The sequence below is a fragment of the Schistocerca serialis genome, chromosome 9, assembly GCF_023864345.2.
Source record: "Schistocerca serialis cubense isolate TAMUIC-IGC-003099 chromosome 9, iqSchSeri2.2, whole genome shotgun sequence".
In the NCBI taxonomy this organism is placed as follows: domain Eukaryota; kingdom Metazoa; phylum Arthropoda; class Insecta; order Orthoptera; family Acrididae; genus Schistocerca; species Schistocerca serialis.
This window is the reverse complement of record NC_064646.1, coordinates 50123823-50149033: the sequence shown is the minus strand read 5'-3', so window position 1 is coordinate 50149033 and position 25211 is coordinate 50123823. Positions and strand designations below refer to the sequence as shown.

The 25211-nt window shown below is 44.8% G+C and overlaps 1 protein-coding gene across 1 annotated transcript in view; it reads right to left on the bottom strand.

Moving 5' to 3' along the window:
- LOC126418826 (protein argonaute-2-like) overlaps positions 1 to 25211 on the bottom strand; it is a 341336-nt gene that overhangs the window by 132056 nt on the left and 184069 nt on the right. Inside the window, exon 13 of the mRNA XM_050085806.1 lies at positions 15705 to 15824. Coding sequence (XP_049941763.1) covers positions 15705 to 15824 — 120 coding nt within the window. The remainder of the gene's footprint in view (positions 1 to 15704; positions 15825 to 25211) is intronic.

Below are 25211 nucleotides of genomic sequence, written 5' to 3'. Positions count from 1 at the left end.
CTTACGTACCGGTCTATTTACCGGAACAAATCAATGAGGACAAGCCGCCCGCACTGTCACAGTCTCCACCTCCTCCTCACCCTGCTCACCCTTTCTGCTGGTACCATAAAGTGTTCAGCGATGACGCCAAGAAGTGCAGGTTGCCACGCCAACACCCAAACACCGAGTCCTGCGGGGAACCTAGCACGCGTCCTCTTAAATTACATTTCGTTCACTCGTCCGCCCGGCTGAGTGGACGTCTCTATGCGACTGTCATTCCATCAGGTCTAGCTTTTCTGGTCAACACTGGTGCTGACATGTCGATCATACCTACTTCGATAGCTCCACCCGCTTCTTCACAGACAAAGTCACTTCTATGAGCTGTCAACACGTCGACAATACCTACCTCAGGCTCAGTAAAGGTTACGGTGACTCCATCTCCTCTAAATTTTCCATGGGTGTTCTACATTGCCGACATCGATGAACCGATCCTCGGTATGGATTTTCTGTCTCATTACGAATTATCTCTGAACGTCATACAGGGTTCAGTGCTCCACCATCCTACGAACACTCACATACTGTGCACCCGCACTTATGTGCAACACTCTATTTCCACCGCAACATACGATATCGTACGCGAGTGCTCCGCCCTCGTGGGCAACATTGTGACCTCCGTTACCGGCCTACTGTCAGAACACGACTCAGCGATGCAACTCCACCTGGGCAACAAGAAGCTGAAACAACATATCACATCCACTTACAGTGAGCTCGTCGCGGCTCGCATCTTGGTTCTGCAACTGCATTTCCATGGCACCGCCACCTAAACAAGATAGCTCGCCCAAGCCTACCTCAAACTCTCACCAGGTTAGTCCACAAACTTTACTTGCGTGTTACGTTCTAACCCCATCGCGATCGCCTCATCCAGTGCCACGTGTTTCAAACAATGCTGCTAATGACAGCAGCGTGCACATTGTGATCACACCCACCTCTCAGACAGCTGCTGTGCGTGTTGATAAACATTCCCCCTCTCTCGCTCACCGGCCACATGACTCAGTGGCCATTGTGGCCCTACGTGTGATTCCTGCACTGCTCTCACTCGCTCGGTTGTCCAGTACAAGGTTAACACTGGACAGTCGCCACCCATTCCCCTTTGCTCAGTGCTGCACGCGCACCCACCCCCTCCACGCAAGCGCACAACAAGAGACATGTGACTTTCGTGCTACCTTTCCCCACTTGCGCTTAACGGCTATGCCTCATCGCACCCTGCTCGTCCGAAGACTCAGCACCGGGACGTTAGCCAATCTTATGTGCATTTCTCAGTTTCTTCTGTCACTGATGGAATGACACACAAGATAGTTACCACTGTCGGCCCTCCTATTAGGCATAAGGTCTGATGCCTAAACCCTATCAAGTTGCGTGCGGCCCGGCAGCAGATTATGAACTTTTGGCGGCAGGTGTTCTGCAACCTCCAGACAGCAAATGGTCTTCGCCAATCCACCTCATTCCCAAACACGATGGATCTTTTCGAATGTGTAGCGATTACAGGTGCTTAAATGCTTGTACCGTCACGGACAATCCCCCAGTGCCAAACATCAATGACTTCACTCATATGTTATCAGATACCACAATTTTCAGTGTTATTGACTGCAAACACGCCTACCACCAGATTCCCATGGCATCAGAAGATATTCCTAAGACAGCTATTATCATACCGCTCGGTTTATTGCAAAACCACTTCATGCCGAGTGGCTTAAAGAACGCGGCACAAAAGTGGTAATGTTTCATTGACTCTATCTTGCGACAGTTCGAGTTTTGCTTTGCTTCTCTGGATGACATTCTCATTTTCAGCAGCTCAGCGGAGGAACATGAAAATCATCTGTCTACGGTCCTCCAGACTTTGAACTCCAACGGTATCGAGGTCAACAAAGACGAGTTTCAGTTGTGCCATGTGTCAGTCTCCTTCCTAGGTTACACCGTCTCCGCTGACGGAATAAAGCCTCCCAAATCTCATGTTACTTACAAACAGCTACGCCATTTCCTCGGCACTATCAATTACTATCCTCGCCATCTGCCTTCCGCCGCCACTGTTCAGGCACCACTGCGATGCGCTATCAGGCAAACAAAATTCCGGTATCAAACCCGTCTCTTGGACTGTTCCAATGCTAGAGGCCTTCAAGGCTCTGAAGACTTCTTTAGCTCACGCGGTGACACTCGCCCACCCGAGTTATTCATCACTACGGATGCCAGTGACATCGCGGTGGGGGCAGTGTTGCAACAACGCAAGGGCGACACGGTTTCTCCCCTTCATTTCTTCTCGAAGAAACTATCTACAGTTCAGAGAAAATACTCCGCATTTGGTAGAGAGCTCCTTGCTGTTTACGAGGCAATCAAACATTTCCGCCCCAATATCAAGGGATGTTCGCTTTTCGTCCTCTCCGATCACAAACCACTAGCAGAAGCATTCAGCAACCCACCTGAGGACACACCCACTTGTCGTTACCATCACTTTGATCTAGTTTCTCAACTCAAACGGACATCTGTTACATCAAGGGTGCAGATAACGTCGCTGCAGATTTCTTCTAGCGGATCAGTGCTGTTTCCCGCATCGTTGATCTTTGCGATCTGGCCTCCCCCCAAGCTTCTGATGAAGATTCTCAGGCTCTCCGCTCTCCTATGAGACCCACAAACATCACTTGTTTTCACAAAGGCAAAATTTCCTGACGTTTCTGACGAGGTGCAATGTGACTCTTCAACCGGCAGACTACGCCCTTTGCTCCCATCCGGGCTGCGCCAACAATTTTTCGACACCCTGCGTAGCCTAGCCCACCCAGGCGTTCGAGCCACTACACGTCTCATGCCAGAACGTTTTGTATGGAATAATATCAAACGGGACTGTCAAACCTCGGCGCGTTGCTTCGCTTGCCATCGCAACAAAATCAGCCGCCACACCTCCCTACCTCTGCTGCAGGACGATTCTGTCACGTACATATTGATCTGATCCCGCCTCTTCCTCCTTCGGAGGGCCATAGATATAGACCATTTGTCTCGCTGGATCGAGGCTGTCCCTCTCCCTAACATTATCTTCCGAGATGGTAGCCAAGGCTTTCATTGGCGTGTGGATCGCTCGTTCAAGTGCCCGACCACTATCACCACCGATCAGGGTCGACAGTTCAAATCCTCCCTTTTCACCATCCTCTGCAATATCTGCGGTATTAAAAGAAATACACACTACCTCCTATCACCTACAAAGCAATGGGTTGGTGGAGAGATGGCACCGCACCCTCGAGACGGCCCTTCGATGCCACGATTGTCTCTGGTCAGAAGCTCTGCCATGGGTGCTACTTGGTCTACACTCGACCTATAAACCTGACCTACAGGGGACTATATCCAAATTTGTTTCTGGCGAGAATCCGGTCCTACCGGGGGAACTTATTCCTCCCCAGGTTAGCGAGGATCTTCCCCCCTCACCAGATTTCATTAGCCAGATGCGCACGCATTTTCAACACATGTGTTTGCACCTGCCCATCAGTCACTCACCACCCGGAACTTATGTTCCCTTTGAACTCTCTTACTGCTCCCACGTCAGGCTACTTTATGATGCAGTTAGGCAGCCTCTTCAACCTCCTTATCTTGTCCCCTAAAAGGTCCTGTGGCAGGGGGGACATGACTTTTGATATCACGATTAAAGACCACACACAGACAGTTTCTCTGTATTGCCTAAAACCAGCTTTCGTCGACCCTGATCGTCTCACACTGCCGCAGTCAGACTCTGCAGGTGTTCCATCCTTGATTGAGAACAAAGACGTGGTCCCATCAACCTCACCACACACCTCTTCCGCCGAAGACTGTTCGCCACCGTTCGCTGGTTTCCCGACCTCGCCCCCTGTCTCACCCCGAGCAGGTTTTGCACCCTCACCTCCAACGTCGGAGACACACACACCTACTATCAATTTGGCCTGCAGTGTGCCACCACACCGTGAAGCTGCACAGTGAAGCTCCAATCATTCCATATGACATTTGGGTGAATGCAAATGTTTCTTGCAGCTGTTGGGAGACAGTCTGAGCACATGCTTAAGTGAAGCATAAAGATATGTTTAATTAAGAGAAGTATCTATTTTATGTTACAGGTAGACGCCAGATTATTTGCAGTGTACAAATATTGACAGTAACACTGGCCCTTTCTGGTCTGAGCAATGTTTGGTAAAGTCAAGGGGGGTGTCACGGGGGATACACCAGTTCCTGTCAGATCACCAAAGTTAAGAACAATAGCTGTGGCCAGTACTTGGATGGGTGACTGTCCGGGTATGCTACATTGCAATTCCATACCTTTTGACAGTCTCTCATGAAGTGAGAGCATGCGAGATTGTTTCTAGTGATCTGTTCGTCAGATGGGGACATTAAGCTTGGCAGCCTCCTAGATGCTGTTCGAGACAAGTAGGCTATGCACAGGCACAGGCCTTCACCCTCTCCCTTCTGCCATCATTTCAACACAAATATGGCACTACACTAAACACACACCATTTGAGTCATCTACAATCTACAGATACACTAACACACACAACTCTCATACTTCACAAAGGGGTTCTTCAGGGTCTGGCACCCATTCATACCATACAACATGCCTCAACACAGCTCAATTAGACCTTTACTTCCTAATATAATTTTGTTTGTTTTCTGTTTCATGTGGAGTTCACAAGATTGTGATAATGGGGCATCTTACGTCTCTGTGGATGCAGTGCTTTGCAGTGCAGGTCAACGCAGTCTTTTAACTGACTGCCAATGGCCACGAGAAGACGAGACCCACATTGTCAAGAGCCTCCCTGCATCTTATTACAATAATTAAAAATAATGGCAATTGAAATCTTTGTAACTGAGCTTGTAATTACTTCGATGAAAAGGTTTGGTCTCTGTTACGAATCGGTTGATGGTGGACATGATTCATTCACTGTTCATCATCATCATTTCCATTTTGAGGAATTGTGCCAACTTCCTGATCCATCTTCAAAGGTTATTGTTGAGCCTATGGAAACTCCCTTTGTTCACCCCAACTGACAGCAGCAGGCAACATGCCTGCTGGCCAATGTGTCACCATGTTTCTCCAACAACCATGCTGATCACTTGTGCTGCAGAGAGATCTTTGACTGTTCCAAGGTATCATCCCAAGGCCATGCCCTTGACAGCTCACCTCACACAACACCATGTGGCTTTTGACATTAGCTGCCACACTTCACCAGAGTTCATGTTAACAGCACGGGTTTGCATTTGTATTGAGTTTCCGTACTTGCTAGCAGTTTGGAATGTGAGAGGTTCTACCATGTCTCCCATGCTCCATCCTCAAGCTGTGTTTCCTCAAAGGCTTTTTGTCATGATTCTATACCCCCCCCCCCCACGCATGTCCATCCTCGGTATCAGCACCTGGATTCCTAAGTGCAGTAAAATTTTTACTGTGCAGTGAGGCCTAGTGAGTGCCAGAAGTACCAGGAGGCTTACATTACCATTTCATTCTCAGCCCCTTCGGTATCCATTTACCCCCAAGAGCACCCAGAAACAAGTTTCTTTTGTCCGACACTGCTGACATCCTTCACCACCATGTGAGTCCATCTTTGTCCTGATTCCCATTCCCCTGCTTTTATTTGTGTACACATTTCACCTATATGAACACTGTTCCCATGATACCTTACACTAATCCCCTCTTCAGTGTGTTTGTTCGAGTCACCAAATGTTGCCGCACCAAATGCTGTAACCTGTTAATTGCTCTGTCCTGTTTAAAAGACTCCAACATGAGCAAGGGCTCCCCTTAATTCCAAAAATGCAAATTCATTATACTGTTCTTTTGTATTAGTAGTAGTTAAGTCTTCTGGAATAAATAATGCAAATCACCTCATGTGTTTCCTTCAGTGCATTTAGTTAATTGTTATTTATTCTTGCCATATTTGTGTAAGCCTGGAAACTTACCAGCCCTTAAAAGTGGAGTTAACATTAAGTCATTCCTTCATTGGTGACCCCTGAAGAGTCTTACTACCACATCATGCTGCTTTTTACTTTATTCATTTGGCATGCACTATGTGTTTCTGAGGGCAATTACTTTCCATTAGGTTGACAGTGCACATCATTCCACTCGCACCCCCCCCCCCCCCCCCCCCACTCTCTGCTTGCACCTCTAATCACCACCCCCCACTCACACCCCCTACCCTCAGTGTACACCACCATTCTCCATCTGCACCCCTTTCTCAACTTGCGCCACCATTCTCATCCCACAACCTCACCCATCCACCACCCCCACCATTTGCTGAGTGGGCTGTACACACCATAATACAGCCTTAGCACCACATGCTCAGACCCGTCACTGTTTTACCAGGCATCGTGCTGAACTCTCTCTTTTGCAGCAACACACAATAGATATTTCATTGACGGTCCACACTATGAGTGTCCTGATGTTATTGCCGCATGTCCCCAATACTGCAGCTGTCACACCCGACGAACTCCCAGCCAGCCCATTATTCCTCCCAACCCTGTGTCCAGGAGCACTTCAAGAGGTTTTAGAATTCCACACACACCTGACAGCACTAAAGAACAGCTTGGCTCTGATAGCCAACAGGGCCATGGGCCTCGTGCCAGCTCACCCAGCTGAACCTCCTCCTGCTCACGTGGCCACCCATTTGCCCCATCAACCAGTGGCATCCAGGCTTGTGGTTTGCTTCCATCAAGGCAGTTTTCACAGGGTGTTCTATCACGGGCAATACAACGAAGTTGAAGATAGCTGTTGGCACCTCCACCTGACCACCAATGTACAGGTTCAAGATGTCATTAAACACCCCCCACACCCCCCCAACCATAAGGCAGCTACATTAAACTAAAAGAGCATATAGTTTCCAGCTTCATACTGCAACGGACATGCGATTTATTATCCTCCAAATGAGTGTAGTGACATGCGGCTATCTCTGTTGCTGAGTCACATCCAAGCACTCCCCAAACTGTGCGTCCTCCATGTAGGTCTGTTTCTAAACTGCTGGCTCGTCCACTGTCCTCTCCCCATGCAGGCTGTCCTGGCCTCACACACCCATTTATCATTAGGCGATGCAACTGTCTTGGATGACAAACTGTCTGAGACTCTGAATTCTTTCCCAGCCACGGCTGTAATGCATACCACTGGGTATCATTCCACCGATGCCACTGCCAGCTGCCAGCATGGTGGCTGTTCTCCTGTACCCACTGCCCCATCCCGAGCCTCCGTGCACGTCGCGTCAGTCACACCCCCCCCCCCCCCACCATTAGTGACCTCCATCTAGCATCCCTGCCCCTGTCCTCTGCCAGATTATAGTGCACCCAAGCTCTGAGGTGGCAGCAGTTAGAGCCAGTGTCACCTGTGTACGCCTCGACCACCCACTGCCAGGTACTGACCGCTTCCACTTGCACGACATCGGCCCCTGCCAGAGCAGTTCTAGCTTCCCCTTTGATGACCGTCACAAACTTACTGCAGTGTGCTGGTATTATCAGAGGTTCAGTGAGAATGCTAACAATTGTATACCCCCTTGCTCCGGAGCCCCAAACACCAACAGTACATGTGCCCTGTTGCTGTACCATAACAGCTATTCATCTGGGATTTAAATGACACCAATTACCCTGTTCACTACCTCACCAACACAAGTTCTGACCTGTCTCTATGTCCCCTCAAACTACTCCTGAACCCCAGCCCTGCATCTCCTCACCTGACCACTATTGCCAACAATTCAGCTACCCCTGTTTATGGGGTACTCGCTCAACTTAAGCCTTCACCGTGTACTCCCGTGGGCCTTCGCAGTTGCAGATGTTACCGGCCCCATTCTGGGCGTCAATTTTCTCAGCCATTACTTCCTACTGGCCAACTTAGCGAAGCATCATTTACGAGGCAGCACCTATGGCTGGTCTAACCGCCATGTGTTTTGCCATGAAACAGCTGACAATTTTAGGCCTATATGCTGAGCCCCTTGAAGAATTTCCCCTTCTCACCCCACCATTCAGTGGCTGCCAGGAATTACAGCATGGAACCGTCCATTATATTGGCACCACCCCTGGTTTCCTGCTGCCTGAAAAGCCCTCGGATCTCAGTTCTTCACTCTATTCCCAAAAAGAATGGTTCCTGGTGCCTGTGTGGGGATCAACATAAATTCTACACCTGCACCATTTCTGACTGCTACCCTACGACAGTGCCATCTCGGGAGAAACTATCTTCAGTAGGATAGTCTGTGCAAAGGCCTACAAACAAATTCTTGTTGCTCTGGTGGACATCAAGAAAATAGCACTAATAAGGCTCTTTGGCCTGTTTAAAAGTGTGTTAATGACATTCGGCTTCCATACTATACAAATCTTGCAGCAATTGTTAGACAACATCCTATGGGATGCAGCACTATATTTTGGCTATTTCAATGGTGTACTCTTCTACTCCCATCAAATGTCCACAGCTCATGGTCTAGTGGCTAGTGTTGCTGCCTCTGGATCACGGGGTCCCGGGTTCGATTCCCAACCAGGCTGGGTGTTCATGTTGTCTTCATCATTTCCTCCTCCTCCTCCTCCTCCTCCTCCTCCTCCTCCTCCTCATCATCATCATCATCATTCATGACAGTGCTCAATTGAACTGTGCAGAAGTTGTGACTTTGTACAGGCACTGATGACCACGCAGTTGAGCACCCCACAAACCAAACTTCATCATCATCACCATCATCATACTCCCACCAACATGTTCAAGAACCTACAGAAAGCTGAGGTGATCCTCAATGCCGAAAATTGTGTTTTTGGGACAAACAAGGTGGAATTTCTCAAGCACTCAGACACTGCCCCAGCTTCTGCTTCCTCTCTGAGAAGGTACAATCAGTAGCAACAGCATCTGGCGTTTTGTAGGCACGGTCAATTTTTTCTGTCAATATCTCAAGGATGCTGCCACCCCCAACTTTGTGATGGTAAAAGAAAGATAAAAAACAGCTTCCTTGGACACATGCCATGATCAAGAGCTTTGAGAGGACAAAACAAGACCTCACCAATGTTGCTGTTTTGCCCCAAACCCACCCTACTGCCTCCCTTGCAATATGACCCAATCCTACCCTACTGCTGCCCTTTCAATTGGCACCAACATGAGCCACACAAATATTGGACCCATCCTGCAGAAACATGTGGATAACATCTGGTTACTGCTCACCTTCATTTCTTCCAAGCTCTCTGATGTACAATGCTGCTGGTGCGCATACGACTGTGAGCTATTCATAACCCATGAACCCATTCAATATTTCCAACCTTCAGTGTAGAGATGCATCTTTAGTAACTTTAGACACCACCATTCCATCACAATGGCTTTTTGTAGGAACGACATATATAAGATCTCACTCCTACAGTTTATACTAAATGAGTACATTGCATAATTCACTACCAACATCCAGCATGTCACCAGCATTGACAACGCTGTGGCAGATTGCCTTAGCCATTCCTGTGTCATCATCCAACTCCTAGATTACAATACTCTTGCTGCTGTCCAAGAGGGTGGCCCCTTCAGGAAGCTGAGTCCGGACTCAACCTGCAGTTAATAGCAATACCCAGCACTGACCACTAAATAAGGTGCAACATTCTTGTAGACCCTTCACAACCTAACGGTTCTGGCAATCGCTCCAACTCCTTTCTCCCCTCCACCTTCCAAAAATGGTCCCTGACTGTGTTCATGGCCTTGCACACCTGAGTGTCTGTGCATCTGTCACCCTTACGATACAATATATCGTCTGGCCAGCATTCAATGTGACTGAAGCAACTGGATCCAAGCATGTATACTGTGCCAGCACACAAAGGTCAGATAGCACAACATGCTCCTATTGCCACCTTCCCTCCACACCATCAGTTCACACACATACACCTTGATGTCATCCACCCACTATCTTATTCCATTGGCTGTCAACACCTGTTGACAACTGTTAACCAATTTATGTGCTCTCCAGAGACTACTCCAATCCCTGATATTTCAGCCAAAACAGTGTCCACAGCCTTCATTTGGACCCGGGTGTCCTGTTTTGGATGACACTGTGACATCTCTTCAGATCGCAGGTGCCAATTCCCTCCTACATTCTTCCATGTAGGACAGACACCTGTGGCTCCAATACCCACTGCCCTTACAGCTATCAGTTTTTTGCTAAATGCATGGTGGAATGGTTCAACCACAAATTTAAAGCTGTAGTTACGTGTTATTTTTCCGAATGATCTGTCACTGGTACTTCTCGGCCTGTGGATTGCACATAAAGCAACCAGTGAGCCCCACTTCTTCCTGACAGCATTGTCACAGGTTCCACGGAACAGTTCCAAGGCACACAGCCCAGCTGTTAACAGTACCACCACAATGTCACAGCGACCACTGCACCTTCACCTACCTCAATCTCACAACATGTACTCATATCACGCTTCGGGCAAATGCATACGAGCCACCGCTCCACCCAAAGTACACGGGCGTGCACTGTCTCCTCAGACAAGCTCAACCCAGCCTGTGTCATTAAGCTGCCCCCAGCCAATGAGCACCATACCGTTGCCTCCTATGGCTGGCCCCAGTCACAGTGCCAATAACACCATACCAAAGGTGATGCACGCCAGAACGCTACAGGGTGGTGCCACCCGATGCTGCTTCCAACACACTGCCAGCTGACACTACCCCCAACACTGGCCCCAACTCATTGTCAGTCAACTACCTGACCACCAAACCTCCCAGTGGCTGGGACCCTGATGCCAAGACTAAATAGCTGTTTTCACAGCCTCTAGCCAAAAAAGACACTGCACCTACCCCACACAGGCACCTGCTATCCCTGACATGGAGTAGCTGCCACAGGTGCTATTCCCCGAAGCTATTCCCCGAACGGTTGGAACAGTGATACAATGTGATATAATTTTACACGCACTCTGCACCATGCACAGGAATTACCCAAGCCCCTCCTCTCACCGGAGACTACAGCACTTGCACTGGCATAGAAATGGCAACCTATGCACGTGCCCCTTAACACGCGTGGTCCTTCTTCTACATCGCACCTCGGAGTGCCTGACAGGTGGCGCCATCCTCCACCACTTCCTGACCCACACAGCTAGCTTCGAGATGTCACCCAGCAGGCACCCTCAGTCAGTTTCAAGTGACTCTCTGCTCTGTTAGCACCAGTGTTTCCCCTCACAGAAGGGGGAACCTGTGTGGCAACTCTCTTTGTTTGCCTCTACTGACAGCAACAAATGACATGCCACATCAGCCAGAAACCAGTGATCAGTGAAGCTCCTGTTGGTCAACGTGTTTCCACATTTCTCCAGCACCCGTATTCAGCCACAAATAGATCTTTGAATGCCACACTTCCCACGAGTTTTGGACTCACAATTATCTCTTGTATAGTCTTTGTGCCTGCTTCAATGAGGCAGCATCTCCTGTCCATGCTCTCGGCACCTTGCCTCACGCAATGCTGCGGGGCTTGTGTCATTAGCTGCTGTACTTCACTAGAGTTCACCTGAATTCAACTCCCCACAGTTCAGGAAATGTGAGAGGTTCTACTTCATCTCCTGCAGCCCCTCATCACGCTAATTTCCTCAAAGAATTTTTGTTACAGTTTTATAAAGGCTGATGCCAAGATGCCTGGTTCATCCACCCCCTCCCCATCCCACCCACTCCCCCATATCAGCATCTGAATTACTAAGTGCAGTAAGGTGTTTTCAGTGCAATGAGGTTTAGTGAGCACCAGATGTACCAGGAGATTCACATTACTGTTTCATCCCCAGCCACTTTGCTATCCCTCTATTGACAACTGTGCCAAGAAATGTGTTTCTTTTCTCAGACTGTGCTGACTCCCTTCACCACCAGGCAACTCCATCTTCATCATGGCTCCCCCCCCCCCCCCTTTTTTTTTTGTGTGTCCATATTTCACCCATATGAAAACTGGCTTAACAATATCGTGCAGTATCATCTCCCATTCCTTGTAAGTAATCCACATCAGTATTGTGCAACCATGAAAATATTAAACTGATGGTTCAGAAGTAATCACACCTGTCACCATCAGCCTTCTTCGTAAATAGAATTATTACTCTCTTCCTGAAGCCTAATGAACAGCCTTCCTGCTGTGGTAACACAGGTTCTCATCAGATCATAACACAGGTTCTCATCAGATCACTGAAGTTAGCACCGTCAGACTTGGCTAGCACTTGGAGGGGTGATTGTCCATATTTGCTGAGTGCTGCTGACAAACTGGCTACACTCAACCCTTATGAGGCCAACTGAGGAGCTACTTCACGAGAAGCAGCCACTTCAGTCATGAAAGCTGACAACAGTTGGGAGAGCAGTGTGCTGATCACCTGCCCCTCCATATCCACATCCAGTGATGCCTATTGGCAGAGGATAACATGGCAATTGGCCGGCACTGCTGGGCCTTCTGAAGCCTGTTCAGACGGAGAGAAGTCCTGATGTCTGAGGGTATTTTGCCTGTCTCGTATATCTCGCACACCAGGTAGAATAGTTTTGCCATGCCTGGCTTTGCCAAGAGTGTCGTCTATTCTAGTGGCTTTGTTTTGGTTGAGCTATTTTGGAGCTCTGTTAAATTCTTCATATTGTATATTATGCTTCTCATCTTTATCTTCTTCCTCTTCTATTTCTTCAATACTGTTTTCAAGTTAGATTTTCTTGTAGGGGCCCTCTATACAGGTTGAACATTAATAAAACTGACAAGCTGCAAGTGCGGATTCCTGACTGGCAATGGAGGAAAAAGAGTCTGATGAACACATGTCCGGAAATGCATCGTTGCCACAGTAGATGGTGCTGACAAATGTCAGTTCCTTTGACCACATGCCATATATTCTTTGTGTATTATGTATTGTGAGATTGGTGCAGCATACTGTAAGCAGTGGAATGGTTCAGTATCCATGTTAGGGACAAGCCAAGATGATGTTTGGGTGTGGCCAAGCCAATGGAGGCAGTCGAGAGGCTGTACCGCTATACCAAAACAAGTACTCTCACACACACCAAGCACATCACACAACATTTCAAGCCCTTTTTTGGACATTTCGTGATCATGGGTCTTTTCAGACAGATGGACGTGCAGGGAGGCAGTGTACTGAGCGTACACCAGACTTCGAGGACTGGGTTCTACAGGATATTAAGATGAACCCTAGTACAAGCTCCAGGAAAGTGGCCCACCAACATGGTGTAAACCAAAGTATGATTATGTGTATCCTGCATGACAACCACTACTATGCAAATCACCTGCAATCCCATTGAGGCCACTTTGAACATCTGTTATGACGTGGATGCGAAGAGTTCTGTACTGTGTTCTGGGACAATTTGTTGTAGTTAGACGCTGACCATACATTTCAGGACACATGTTCATAGGATTTTTTTCTTCCATTTCCAGCCAGGAATTCGTCCCTGCAGTTTGTCCATTTTATTAATGTTCACAGAGTATAGTGCTTCCATCTTTCACCTTTCCCTTCTTTTATCAGTACTGGCTTGCCAGCTGAGCTCTAAATATTTGCTCCTTTTTTTTCTCCAAAGGTCTCTTCCTTGGTATCTACCTTTCCCTCATTATAAAGGCTTCTACATCCATGCATTTGTCCACTTGTCATTCCTGCTTAACTATTTTGTACTATTTACCAACCTCACTTTTTGAACATCTGTATTCCCTTTTGCATACATCATTTGCTGCATTTTTATATTTTATCTTTTCTTCAATTATATTCATTATCTTCTCTGCTGTCCAGGGATTATATTAGGTCATGCCTTTTTACCTATGTGATCCTCTGCTGCCTTATCTGTTTCATCTCTAAGATCTACCCATTCACTTTCCATTCTATTCCTTTCCCCCATTTCATTCCAACGTTGTCTGATGCTTCCCCTGAAACTCTTAACAACCTCTGTTTCCTTTAGTTTATCCAAGTTCCATCTCCTTGTATGTTCTGAACTTCCATCTATCATAGTTTAGGGGTGTATCAAACTCGTAGATGGTACTTCCAATGCTCAACTCAGTAAGCATGTAATCACAATAACATTAAAATACCAAGAGGTAGTGAAAGTGGACTAAAAGCTCATATGCGCATAGTTCAATCCCAGTATAATGGAAACTGATGCCAGACATTAGACTATCCAACATTCCAGTTTCGTATGGTCACTATTGCAATTGCAGTATTCACTCAATGTATGAATTTGGACAGATGATAACACATAATTTTTTACACTTTAAGCATTCAAAGCAGCACACTAAATCTATTAACATCAATGACGGTCTGGAAATCATTATTTTCAAAATTTGATCAAGTCATCCAAAATAAAAGGATATCTAGCACAGGTAAATTAGAAAAATGTACATAACAGCTGATAAATTTGTAAAAATTTAAATTGTATTAAAGTTAAAAAATTAGTGGGAGGTTTAAATATTGAATTCTAAATTAGCTAAATTCAAATAAAGGACAGAAGAGAGCCACCCCCTATTTCCCTGCCTTTATAGTAGGTTAGTGATCCATATTGTTGACATGGATTGTCAACGGAAAAGTGAATTGGATATCACACAGTAGAGTGTTCAAGAACAGTGTGTTGACTTTATCCACAAATGTCTAACAAATGTCTATACCATAGATGAATTCTTGAACAGGAATAAATAAATCTATAAATATAGTATATGCATTTTGTGCCATTTAAGATAATGGGGTAAATAATAGAAATATTAATCCCTAACTCTGTATTGTAATATATACATATTAAAAAATCTTGTTTTATATGTGCATGTCTTGTGCACTTGACACGTTCCACATCATAACGGCTACTGTACTGTGCAACTGATCAATGGAACATGCAACCAACCAACCAACCAACTAACTAACTAACTAACTAACTAACTAACTAACTAACTAACTAACTAACTAATGGCTCCAGGATATCAAAGGAATTATCTAGTCCGAAAACTTAACCAAACCATTACTGTCACTTTTTATGGACAGAATGCAAGCAGCAATGTGTTCAAAGTAATAAGGTCTTTGTAACTGTCAATGATTCAACAGCTGCTAAGGACAGCATGCTAGAAGTGTTTAAATTTAATGAATCGTGGCAAGAGGCTTATCCCATAACACTGTTGTATGAACTTTGATCTCCATAACTTACAGACAAAATGGTGTGTGAGACTCTTTGATATGGAAAATTGAAAGGTGATATACAGTGTGGAAGACTGTTTACCATTGTTATTTCGACTGCAACTTTCAAGAATTCTTTGAGACTAATTAGAGGGACTACATCTCTCCCTGTAAAAGTCAGTGGGTTAACTTGTAACAATATCGATTACTCTTAATTTGTAGATGAGTTGTATTTCATGTTGCTTCCACAAATAGGGGGGTATATGTCTTATAAGTATAATAACACATGAAAAATTCTATATCATTGCTGGCAAAAAAGGTTTCAAACTATAAACTATATTTTCTAAAAATAGTCACAGTACTGATGAAAGAAAGTTAACTAACAATAAACTCGAAGAAACTGGTCACAGTATCAGAAGTGAGATTGTTACTTTAACAGCATCCAACTCAGTCATTCCAGCTACAATTTGTTTAATGGAAATCTTAACTTAAATAAGCTGCAGTATTGGCACACATGACAAAAAAATTCAGGTAAGCTGCAACACAGATGACAAGTCGAGGGAAGAAAGCACAGAAACATTCATTTTACTCAAGTTTCCTAGAATTTTCAAAACCAGAAAAGAATTTATAAATGGACTTACATTAGCATACATTATTTGTGGTGCATCCAAAATTCTTGCATTGACACTTTCAAACTGACTACTGACCGAAATTCCAAATTCCTGGATACCAGGATCACTGTTGTAGTCTGCTTGACGAATCTAAACAAAATGAAAATGAACAAATGTAAAAAAGCATAGCTGCCAACATGGAAAAATAGATTTTCACACCTCATGCCATGCAGGTTTCTCTTCCCTCAAACAGTTTATATGAATCTAATGAGATTTACCTAAAGAATACAAGACAATGGTCCATTTTAATTTTAAAAAATTGAGGTGAAATGTGTTATATCTAATGAATCACACAAAAAAGATATTTGAAAATTCTATAATGTTTAAGGTACGGCAGTACTGTATTTACGTGATTATAAGACTCGGTTTTTTGCCAAATCTGTCATTCGAAAAATACAGGGTCATCTTATATTCACATATTAAACTGTTGCTGCTGAGATTAACATTTTTAGGTTGTTTAATAGACTATTATACACGTCAGCGTTCATTTATAGATGAAGATTTGTTTATCGAGGGCACATGCAGATTTATTTTGGAGAATTCATAAGGGCAGGACTGAGCAAACGATAATCGCATTCGCACAAGTTTGAGATTTCCCAATATGCCGAAGCTCTTGATACAGTATTGAGCATAGATGTTGCTCTAACTATCACGTGACAATTGGCTGATGGGGCACTAGTTCAAGAGATACATGAGAAACTGTGAACTAACCACTAAAATAATCTATTGCTCTGCTTAAAATTTGAGAATTCTGTGAAACACAGGAGGAAATAGCATTAAAATCTATCATCTTACAAATAGTTGTTACATTTGAACATGATTGCAATAAAAGTTCTCATACATGTATGGATTCTGAGTATAAACATTAATACTGCTATTTAAGTAAAGGTAACACAGAAAAGCGAAAATGTTGTCATTCTGAAAACACTACTTGATTCTGAACCAAGATCAATACTTAATTTTATTATGAGAGACTGTAATGATTTACTATGTGAGTTGGAAATGAGAAATTTGGTTCCTGTTCATGTATTAGAATCCCAGGTAAAAATGTTACAAGCTTTTAACCAGCTTTAGAACATTATGGTGACCTTCGGATGAAACAAGAAGGAAAATTAATCCAGAATGAAATGCTAACGAAGTAAATCTATCAAATTAAACTGACTGTAATTGTTAATATAACTGACATTATATATGTTTAGAGACTTTACTGGTCTCAAACAAGTATGATTTTATGAATGTAGACTAAAGCAGAGAGTGAAAATCTGTACAAAAGCCAGAAATTCAACCCAGATCTCTTGCTTACTAGGCAGCTGCATTACCCAGTAAGTCACCTCGGCACAGCGTTTCACACAACTGCGTAGATTACCCTGGCATGCCTCCCACCATGATCCAAATTCTCACTGCCTCTCCAGTCTAGTTTAAATTTCCCCTTACACACAAACAGACTTGCTGAGGCTCTCTATGTTCTGGAATAGCACCTGAGCACTCACTGTAAATGGAGGGTCCAGCCAGAAACCCAGGTGCACGTACTAATACAAACGAAGTGGCACAATTTCAGACACTTTATTGGTCTCATACATATATGATTTTAGCAATATTATTAAAAGGATAGGAAAGTTGCTACTCGCTACCAACAATGCCCTTGTCAATGCAGCAGCAGTGCATGATGGGAGAGGCAGTTTGGGGGGGGGGGGGGGTGTAGGAGGAGGCTGGGGTGGGGAGGGGGAGGGAGAGCAGAGTAGGCATGGGGGATGGTGAAGTGCTGCTGGGAGCATTCACGGATAAGGTGGAGAGAGGGTAGGGCAGCTAGGTGCAGGCAGGAGGTCACACAGAGGGGCAAGGGAGAGGTTGGTGGAGGGGAGGGGGGGGGTGGAGATAGCAGAAAAGGAGAGAAGTAAAAACACTGGGTGCATTGGTGGAATAGAGGGCCACATAGTGCAGGAAAGGGAAGATATGATTTTATGTATACAGACCAGAGTGGCAAGTGAACATTTGTACCAACGACGGGAATCGAACCCGGGTCACCTGCTTACTAAGCAGGTACATTAGCCACTAAGCCACTGGCACAACAATTCACACAACTGCACGGATTTCCTTGGCACCCCTCCCTCTTTGATCCAAATTCTCATTGCCGCCCAAATCCACTTTTAAATTCCATCTTACACATGAACAGAATTGCTGAGGCTACCCATGTCCCGAAACAGTGGAACAACAGAATTGCTGCGGCTATCCATGTCCTGGAACAGCACCTCACCAACTAATGTCCCTTCATTTGTTTAAGTTCCTGCACTGGGGTTTCAGGCTGGATCCAGCATTTACATTCAATGCTGAGGTGCCATTCCAGAACATGGAGAGCCTGAGCAATTCTGTTCATGTATAAAGGGCAATTTAAAGCAGATTGGGGTGGCAGTGAGAATTTGGATTGAGGAGAGAGACATGCCAGGGCAATCCATGCAGTTGTGTGAAGCGTCATGTGAAGGTGGTTTGGTGGCTAATGCACCTGCCTAGTAAGCAGGCCAGTGTTCGACACCTGGCATTGGTACAAATTCTCACTTGCCGCTCCAGTCTATATACATGAAGTGTTAACATAACAATGAAAATAATAAATTTTTGACAATATAATGTAACTGGATAGAAAGTAAGTCTACTCACCATATACAAAAACAGGTTTTACACATAAGCAAGCTTTCGGAGCCAGAGACTACTGGGATTCTGTGCGTTCTTTCTGAACTTTACCCCTTTTCCTAAATCTCCCCAGTCCTTTTCCTTCACCCCTTTCCCTTCCTCTTCAACCCTTCTGCCAAACGAAGGAGCCTCTGGCTCTGAAAGCTTGCATACATAACACCTTTTTTTTATATGTGCATTCTCCTGCCACCACTTGGAGAGTGGAGTTTTTCTTTATCCTTTTACATTATATTGACTGTAATTGTTTTTGTTTGTTTGTTTGTTTTGTTTTGGGGTACAAAAACAGCTGGAGTCATATGTGCCCTCTGTAATTTTTGTAAGAATAAATTGCAGCAGCAGGAACCATTGTGAATATAACACCAACAGATATCAGTAGATCACGGGAGGAACGAAAGTTCAAGAATTGGGCAGAATTGCGATTCTGATCTTTTATGTATATCTTAGTGGCTATTGTTACATGTGACTTGCACCCTAGAAAATATTTCAGTCCTTGTTTCACAGTTGCTCAAGCACAGAACTGTGGAAGTGTTGGAGTGGTAATAGTGATAGCAGCTTGGCTGAGAACTAGATGAGTGCGGGGAGAGGAATAGTGAGTGGAAAAGTAACTCATTTTGCCAACCACTGGAATGTAAACTACATTCTTTGGCTTTTCAGGAACATCTGCCACATTTAAGCTGCAATTTGCCTGAATCAATTTGTAGACTGAACTGACTTTAAAATTGGACAAATATCAACAATAGTATTCATTTCTGCAGGAGACAATCAAGTCTAGATAGGAGCAAGTGGAGTATTTTGCGTTTTGGGCTACAATGATGACAATGCTCACCGTGACCTATGCTGGGAACAAAAGAGTATATACCAGCTGCTAGTTCTATATAGCCAATGAGAGAGAGTGACAAGCAGACATCATGTTTGCAGGAAGCATGTGACAATGTAACATTCTCACATTAGTGTAGAAGTGAAATCAGATACATGTTTGGTTAAAAACAACTGTGTAGTCAGGTCCAAAGGTAACCAAAATTTCAAAAATCACAACATATTCGGAAGATGTAGCCAAACATTTGTGACACCGAAGACATAAATTTCACAGCTGTACCTTTATGATGATGATGACAATGATGATTGACACCTCAGACACCAAGGTTGTTGTTGTTATGGTCTTCAGTCCTGAGACTGGTTTGATGCAGCCCCTCCATGCTACTCTATCCTGTGCTAGCTTCTTCATCTCCCAGTACCTACTGCAACCTACATCCTTCTGAATCTGCTTAGTGTATTCATCTCTTGGTCTCCCTCTACGATTTTTACCCTCCACTCTGCCCTCCAATACTAAATTGGTTACCCCTTGATGCCTCAGAACATGTCCTACCAACCGATCCCTTCTTCTGGTCAAGTTGTGCCACAAACTTCTCTTCTCCCCAATCCTATTCAATACTTCCTCATTAGTTATGTGATCTACCCATCTAATCTTCAGCATTCTTCTGTAGCACCTCATTTCGAAAGCTTCTATTCTCTTCTTGTCCAAACTATTTATCGTCCATGTTTCACTTCCATACATGGCTACACTCCATACAAATACTTTCACAAATGACTTCCTGACACTTAAATCTATACTCGATGTTAACAAATTTCTCTTCTTCAGAAACGCTTACCTTGCCATTGCCAGTCTACATTTTATATCCTCTCTACTTCAACCATCATCAGTTATTTTGCTCCTCAAATAGCAAAACCCCTTTACTACTTTAAGTGTCTCATTTGCTAATCTAATTCCCTCGACATCACTCAACTTAATTCGACTACATTCCATTATCCTCGTTTTGCTTTTGTTGATGTTCATCTAATATCCCCCTTTCAAGACACTATCCATTCCGTTCAACTGCTCTTCCAAGTCCTTTGCTGTCTCTGACAGAATTACGATGTCATCGGCGAACCTCAAAGTTTTTATTTCTTTTCCATGGATTTTAATACCTACTCCAAATTTTTCTTTTGTTTCCTTCACTGCTTGTTCAATATACAGATTGAATAACATCGGGGAGAGACTACAACCCTGTCTCACTCCCTTCCCAACCACTGCTTCCCTTTCATGTCCCTTGACTCTTATAACTGCCATCTAGTTTCTGTACAAATTGTAAATAGCCTTTCGCTGCCTGTATTCTACCCCTGCCACCTTCAGAATTTGAAAGAGAGTATTCCAGTCAACATTGTCAAAAGGTTTCTCTAAGTCTACAAATGCTAGAAACGTAGGTTTGCCCTTCCTTAATCTAGCTTATAAGATAAGTAGTAGGGTCAGTATTGCCTCACGTGTTCCAACATTTCTACGGAATCCAAACTGATCTTCCCCGAGGTCGGCTTCTACTAGTTTTTCCATTCGTCTGTAAAGAATTCGCGTTAGTATTTTGCAGCTGTGACTTATTAAACTGATAGTTCAGTAATTTTCACATCTGTCAACACCTGCTTTCTTTGGGATTGGGATTATTATATTCTTCTTGAAGTCTGAGGGTATTTCGCCTGTTTCATACATCTTGCTCACGAGATAGTAGAGTTTTGTCAGGACTGGCTCTCCCAAGGCTGTCAGCAGTTCCAATGGAATGTTGTCTACTCCGGGGGCCTTGTTTCGACTTAGGTCTTTCAGTGCTCTGTCAAACTCTTCACGCAGTATCGTATCTCCCATGTCATCTTCATCTACATCCTCTTCTATTTCCATAATATTGTCCTCAAGTACATTGTCCTTGTATAGACCCTCTATATACTTCTTCCACCTTTCTGCTTTCCCTTCTTTGCTTAGAACTGGGTTTTCATCTGAGCTCTTGTTGTTCATACAAGTGGTTCTCTTATCTCCAAAGGTCTCTTTAATTTTCCTGTACGCAGTATCTATCTTACCCCTAGTGAGATAAGCCTCTACCTCCTTACATTTGTCCTCTAGCCATCCCTGCTTAGCCATTTTGCACTCCCTGTCGATCTCATTTTTGAGACGTCTGTATTCCTTTTTGCGTGCTTCATTTACTGCATTTTTATATTTTCTCCTTTCATCAATTAAATTCAATATTTCTTCTGTTACCCAAGGATTTCTACTAGCCCTCGTCTTTTTACCTACTTGATCCTCTGCTGCCTTCACTACTTCATCCCTCAAAGCTACCCATTCTTCTTCTGCTGTATTTCTTTCGCCCATTCCTGTCAATTGCTCTCTTATGTTCTCCCTGAAACTCTGTACAACCTCTGGTTCTTTTAGTTTATCCAGGTCCCATCTCCTTAAATTCCCACCTTTTTGCAGTTTCTTCAGTTTTAATCTACAGTTCATAACCAATAGATTGTGGTCAGAGTCCACATCTGCCCCTGGAATTGTCTTACAATTTAAAACCTGGTTCCTAAATCTCTGTCTTACCATTATATAATCTATCTGAAACCTGTCAGTATCTCCAGGCTTCTTCCATGTATACAGCCTTCTTTTATGATTCTTGAACCAAGTGTTAGCTATGATTAAGTTGTGCTCTGTGCAAAATTCTACCAGGCGGCTTCCTCTTTCATTTCTTAGCCCCAGTCCATATTCATCTACTACGTTTCCTTCTCTCCCTTTTCATACTACCGAATTCCAGTCATCCATGACTATTAAATTTTCCTCACCCTCCACTATCTGAATAATTTCTTTTATGTCATCATACATTTCTTCAATTTCTTCGTCATCTGCAGAGCTAGTTGGCATATAAACTTGTACTACTGTAGTAGGTGTGGGGTTCGTGTCTATCTTGGCACAATAATGCGTTCACTATGCTGTTTGTAGTAGCTTACCCGCATTCCTATTTTCCTATTCATTATTAAACCTACTCCTGCATTACCCCTATTTGATTTTGTGTTTATAACCCTGTATTCACCTGACCAGAAGTCTTGTTCCTCCTGCCACCGAACTTCACTAATTCCCACTATATCTAACTTTAACCTACCCATTTCCCTTTTTAAATTTTCTAACCTACCTGCCCGATTAAGGGATCTGACATTCCACGCGCCGATCCGTAGAACGCCAGTTTTCTTTCTCCTGATAACGACATCCTCTTGAGTAGTCGTCGCCCGGAGATCCGAATGGGGGACTATTTTACCTCCGGAATATTTTACCCAAGAGGACACCATCATCATTTAATCGTACAGTAAAGCTGCATGCCCTCGGGAAAAATTACGGCCGTAGTTTCCCCTTGCTTTCAGCCGTTCGCAGTACCAGCACAGCAAGGCCGTTTTGGTTATTGATACAAGGCCAGATCAGTCAATCATCCAGACTGTTGCCTCTGCAACTACTGAAAAGGCTGCTGCCCCTCTTCAGGAACCACACGTTTGTCTGGCCTCTCAACGAAGACGTAACACACGGATGATGTTCTGGCCTATCGATCCACGGATCGACGCCACATAGCCCCCAACAGGGCAGCCAAAGCGTGAAATCCAAGTGTCTATGAAGGATTCTGCCTCTGATTCAGATGTAATATTGGGTAGTGGGGCAGCTTCCATCCAACGAGAGGTTCTGTCTATAATAGATAGCACATATCTGTAACCCTCAGAGGTGGTGAGGGGGCCCACCAAGTCGATGTGAACGTGTTGGTAGCGACTGGGAGGAGAGGTGAAGCTGCCTAGTGGGGGCGATGTGTGTTGCGAAACTTTATCTTGTTGGCACGGAATGCAGGCACGGGCCCAGGATTGGCAGTCGCGATGCCAGACAAAGCGCTCTGAAATAAGTCTGGTAGAGGCTCTCACACCTGGATGAGCTAGGTTGTGTAATTTGTCGAACACTTGTCTCTGTAGAGGTTTGGGTATGAAGGGACGCAGCGGAGCAGTTGATTTGTCACACTAAACCTCGCCTATGACACCGGGAAAGGTGGATCGCACAGGTTTGAGTGACGAGCTGTGATCGGAAATAAGGTCCGTAGTGTCCGTGTCGGCAGAATGCAGCCGAGGCAAGTTAGAGAGGTCTATCAGAGTTGTGAGAGCGCCGACACGACGAAAAATCTGCGACCACATTATCTGCACCCTTGATGTATTGTCTGTCAGAGGTAAATTGAAAATATAAAGTCCAAATTACGGAAGCGTCTAGGTGGAGGGTCAGTCGGAGGGTTCTTTACAGTAGCAACCAAAGGTTTATGGTCGGTTAAAATGTAGAAGTCCCTACCCTCAACCTCGGAACGAAAGTGTTTCACAGCCTCGTAAACTGCCAAGAGCTCCCTATCAAAGGCCGAGTACTTTTTTTGAGTGCCGTTGAGCTTCTTAGAAAAGAACTGCAAACAAGAGGTAGTATCTCCTATGGTTTGGCTGAGGACAGCACCTACTGTGGTATCACTGGCATCCGCGGTAATAAAAAATGTAGCGTCCAGATGTGGGTGGGCAACAGTCACTGTGTTTGCTAGTAGGTGCTTCAGTTTGTCAAAAGCTTGTTCCATGTCAGGGATCCAGGGGACCGCATGGATACCGGTCATATTTTTGCCAGCAAGGGCATCTGTTAGGGGAGCCTGAACCTCGGCTGCGGCAGGCAAGTGCTTCCTATAATAGTTAACTGTTCCGATGAACCTGCGCAGCTCCTTAAACGAGTGAGGGCGTGGAAAATCCAAAACAGGTTTGATTTTATCCTCGGGCGGAGTGAAGCTCTTAGCTGACACTATGTAGCCTAAGAATCTTACTGAAGTCTGGTGCAACTGGAGCTTCTTATTATTCAGTTCAACACTGGCAGTGGTAAGACTGCCTTTAACAATCTGCAAATGTTCCTTGCTCTTTTGCAAAGTAGGACTGAAAATAAGAATGTCGTCCAAGTAAACAAAACAAAAATCCAGGTGAAAAAATCCAAGTTTGTGCAGTGTTGCGGAGGTCAAAGGGCATGAACTGGCACAGGAAAAGGCCGAAAGGTGTTGTAACAGCTATCTTTTCGATATCCTCTGATGCCACCAGAATTTGATGATAGGCTCTCTTACAGTCCACTACCAAGAAATATTTGGCACCTGCAAGAGCATGGTTAAAATCCGCGACGTTAGGAACCTGGTACTTGTCTATGATAGTACGGAAGTTCAACTTAGCATAGTCGCCAAGTCGCCAACCATAAGCCAGGTGCCGTCGCTTTTTGTGTCGAAAAGGATAAGAGAGGCCTACCATCCGAAAGATGGTTCGATGACACCGGCTGTTAAGAGATCGTCTATTTGTTTGTGAGCCACTCTCACGAGTTCTGGCTTGAGACGGCACGGTCGGCAAGAGATAGGCGGCCCATCTAGCAAGCAAAGTTTGTGGACGATGCCGTCTGTAACCACGGAAACGCGCGACGCGGTACACGAAGCGACTGTCTGTGGTTTTGTGTGCGCGGCGGCTGCTAGGCACGACACCCTTTAGCTACTCCTGGTGTGTATAAGATTCCGTGTAGTTGTGAGAAGGTTTACATTGGAACCACAAAAAGAAGTATCAATACTCGCCTAACTGAACATAAAAGGAACTGTCGACTGGGACACACGGACAAATCGGCTGTAGCGGAACATGTTTTTGAAATGGGTGACCATGAAATAAAATTTAGTGAGACGAGCGTGCTAGCTAAGACATCGCATTATTATGCACGTATGTATAGAGAGGCTGTAGAGATTTTTAAACACCACAATAATTTTAACAGGAAAGAAGAAGGCTTGAAGTTAGATAAGATATGGCGATCGACTCTGTACCAAAGATGTGACAATCGATTACCTTCGATCGAGAGTAATGACGCCAGCCAGAGATAGTTTTACTGTTGACAACAAGTGACGAGTGGTGGCGCCCTCTATGCGCTCTATATAAACAGGACCTCCATGG